Source organism: Hippocampus comes, unplaced genomic scaffold, assembly GCF_001891065.2.
Source record: "Hippocampus comes isolate QL1 unplaced genomic scaffold, H_comes_QL1_v1.1 C17050675, whole genome shotgun sequence".
In the NCBI taxonomy this organism is placed as follows: Eukaryota; Metazoa; Chordata; class Actinopteri; order Syngnathiformes; family Syngnathidae; genus Hippocampus; species Hippocampus comes.
This window is the reverse complement of record NW_017842046.1, coordinates 1-2,521: the sequence shown is the minus strand read 5'-3', so window position 1 is coordinate 2,521 and position 2,521 is coordinate 1. Positions and strand designations below refer to the sequence as shown.

Here is a 2,521-nt window from a genome sequence, read left to right as displayed (position 1 = left end):
TTTTTTTTTCATGACCAAGAAGTGTTTTTCCATACATATATTTACTCTACAGAACCGTTGTGGTAAAAGCCAAATGAGAAATAGCTTCCTCGTGTGGACGGTATCCAAACTACATTGTGTACGACTTTAATTTTGGAATTTATTTTACTCATCATCAAAGGGGAATTCGGCTCATACTCACACTGCCTTGCTCAAGCGCACCCTGTCATGAAAGAAGTTGACATTTTAACATTTGAGTCTTACTCTCAATGCCCTGATTGTAATGACTGTAACATTATGATGAATATATTTCAAATTTAAAATCACTGAATAAATACATCTGAATCTAAATGCATTCGAAATTTCCATATTGTCTACCGTGGTTTAAAGTGAGTTATTATTTCATGAACATTTGATTAGGAAGCGGTCACATAACCAACACCGTCAATATTCTGACTTATGTGTGCTGTGTTTGTCGGGCGCAGGGAGCCAGTGGACGAGGTCCTGCAGATGCCTCCTTCTCTGCTGATGTGCGGCGGCTGCCAGCAGAGCATCGGCGACCGCTTTTTCCTAAAGGCCATCGAGCAGTACTGGCACGAGGACTGCCTCAGCTGCGACCTGTGTGGCTGCCGCCTCGGAGAGGTTGGCCGCCGCCTGTACTACAAGTTGGGAAGGAAACTGTGTCGTCGAGACTACCTAAGGTTAGGCTGCTTTTATTTGAAACTGTTTTGATTTGTCTAAATAACATGACGTGTTGCCCCGCCTTATCTAATACTGGGACAATGGTGAGTTAGGTTGTAATTACCGTAATAATGGGGGCGGTGCTAAATGTTTATGCAGGATGAACGGCAGCAGAGTGGAGAGTCTGGAAGAAAAAAAAAACAGGCATCCATGAAGACAGCCATCAAGACAATTTCAATGTGTTTTTGTGTTTTCACTTGTGGATGCAGTCCTGATTATACCCCACAATTAGTGTGGAGATCAGTGCATGTGGCACATGCAGCGCACCTATCGGCAAAGAAAATACTCCCGTTTCAATAACTTCACCAAGCAATCTAGTAAATGCTGTTCAATTAAAAACAAGATTAGCTAATGCTAATATGTGCATTTCCCACCCGAAACCCAATCCAGCTCTTTTTACCTTTGGTTTTGACATTGTGCTTCAGAGATCGCCTCCCCCTTCAAAGTGGCATATCAAGGGTGGAGAAATTCAGTGTGGGGTGGATATGATGTGAATTTGCCTTGTTGTGATTAGTATTCTGAATAGCTAGCTCACAGATGCTGATTGTGGGAAGAAAAAAGGCATCTGACGAGAGGTATGCAGTGGACCCCTGCACACTTGGGGTTCGGCACTCGCTGTTTCGCATCTTCTCAGATTATTTTTCATATTTTCATTTTGAATCCACCCCATTTCACCTTCGTTTTTCATGGGAAATGTTAAATATATGTCAGCAGTTTTAGAATTTGGCCCCCGGTCTTTAAACTGTTATTATTGAAGAAAAATAATTAATATGCAAAACGGAACAGTGGATCTACAAGTTCCTGACGTTGTGAACGTGCCATGAATGCACCATGTAGCTTGCGTGTCAAGTGTGTAATGTGAATCGGCCGTCTCTGAGCGTCCTTTAGGCTGTTCAAAAACACCCAGTTGGAAGTTACTGGAAAATTCAACACAAAACCAAAAGAAAACTACATGCAGAACCTTTATGCTGTAATTGCTCATCTCGCTTTCAAGTAACCTTTTGTAATATTTCACATCTTTCTCCACCAAGGCTTTTTGGACAGGATGGCCTCTGTGCTTCCTGTGAGAAGAGAATCCGAGCATTCGAGATGACCATGCGTGTGCGGGACAAAGTCTATCACCTGGAATGTTTCAAGTGCGCTGCCTGCCAGAAGCACTTCTGCGTTGGCGACCGCTACCTGCTCATCAACTCAGATATTGTCTGCGAACAGGACATCTATGAGTGGACCAAACTCAACAATAACAGTATGGTATAGAGCAACATGGACATTTTGGGTCTTCTGGGCTTTTTAAATCGCTGCTTTTGCAGAGGAACAATGAATAATAAACACAGACTTTTTCCCAGCATCACGCACGCTTGGAAGTGCCTGGCCACTTCATGTGGAAACTGTTTTACACAAAAGTGGAGGAGGCTCATCATTTCTGCACTGTAACAGGCAGCTTTTCATCTCAGGCCTCACAAATGCAAAACAATCGGAATTAACATGCAATAACAGGTATTTGTCCATCTAAAGGGACTTTTGTCAAATGGAGCAAAATCACAGCAACCTTTGCAGCTGAAAACTGTTTCATTTGCCTTTACCATGTTTGGACAAAATGACATACATTTTCAATTGTAGATTTTGTACTACATCATGATAAAGTTCCTTAAAAAAATTACATTAAATACGTATTTTAACAGAGCAGGGATGTCCAATCTACAGCCTTAGGGGCCACCCCCACCCCCTCCCACACATACATACATATCTATCTATATCTACATATTTCTACATCTCTCTCTCTCTCTCTCTCTCTCTCTCT

General features: G+C 42.2%; 1 protein-coding gene across 1 annotated transcript; it reads left to right on the top strand.

The window, feature by feature from the left end:
- Window positions 1–423: 423 nt before the first annotated feature.
- On the top strand, window positions 424–2,460 carry lmo2 (LIM domain only 2 (rhombotin-like 1)). The gene is made up of 2 exons (XM_019859709.1): window positions 424–680; window positions 1,752–2,460. Exons 1-2 carry the CDS (start codon window positions 439–441, stop codon window positions 1,975–1,977), a joined length of 468 nt encoding a protein of 155 aa, XP_019715268.1. The 5' UTR covers window positions 424–438; the 3' UTR covers window positions 1,978–2,460.
- Window positions 2,461–2,521: the final 61 nt, after the last annotated feature.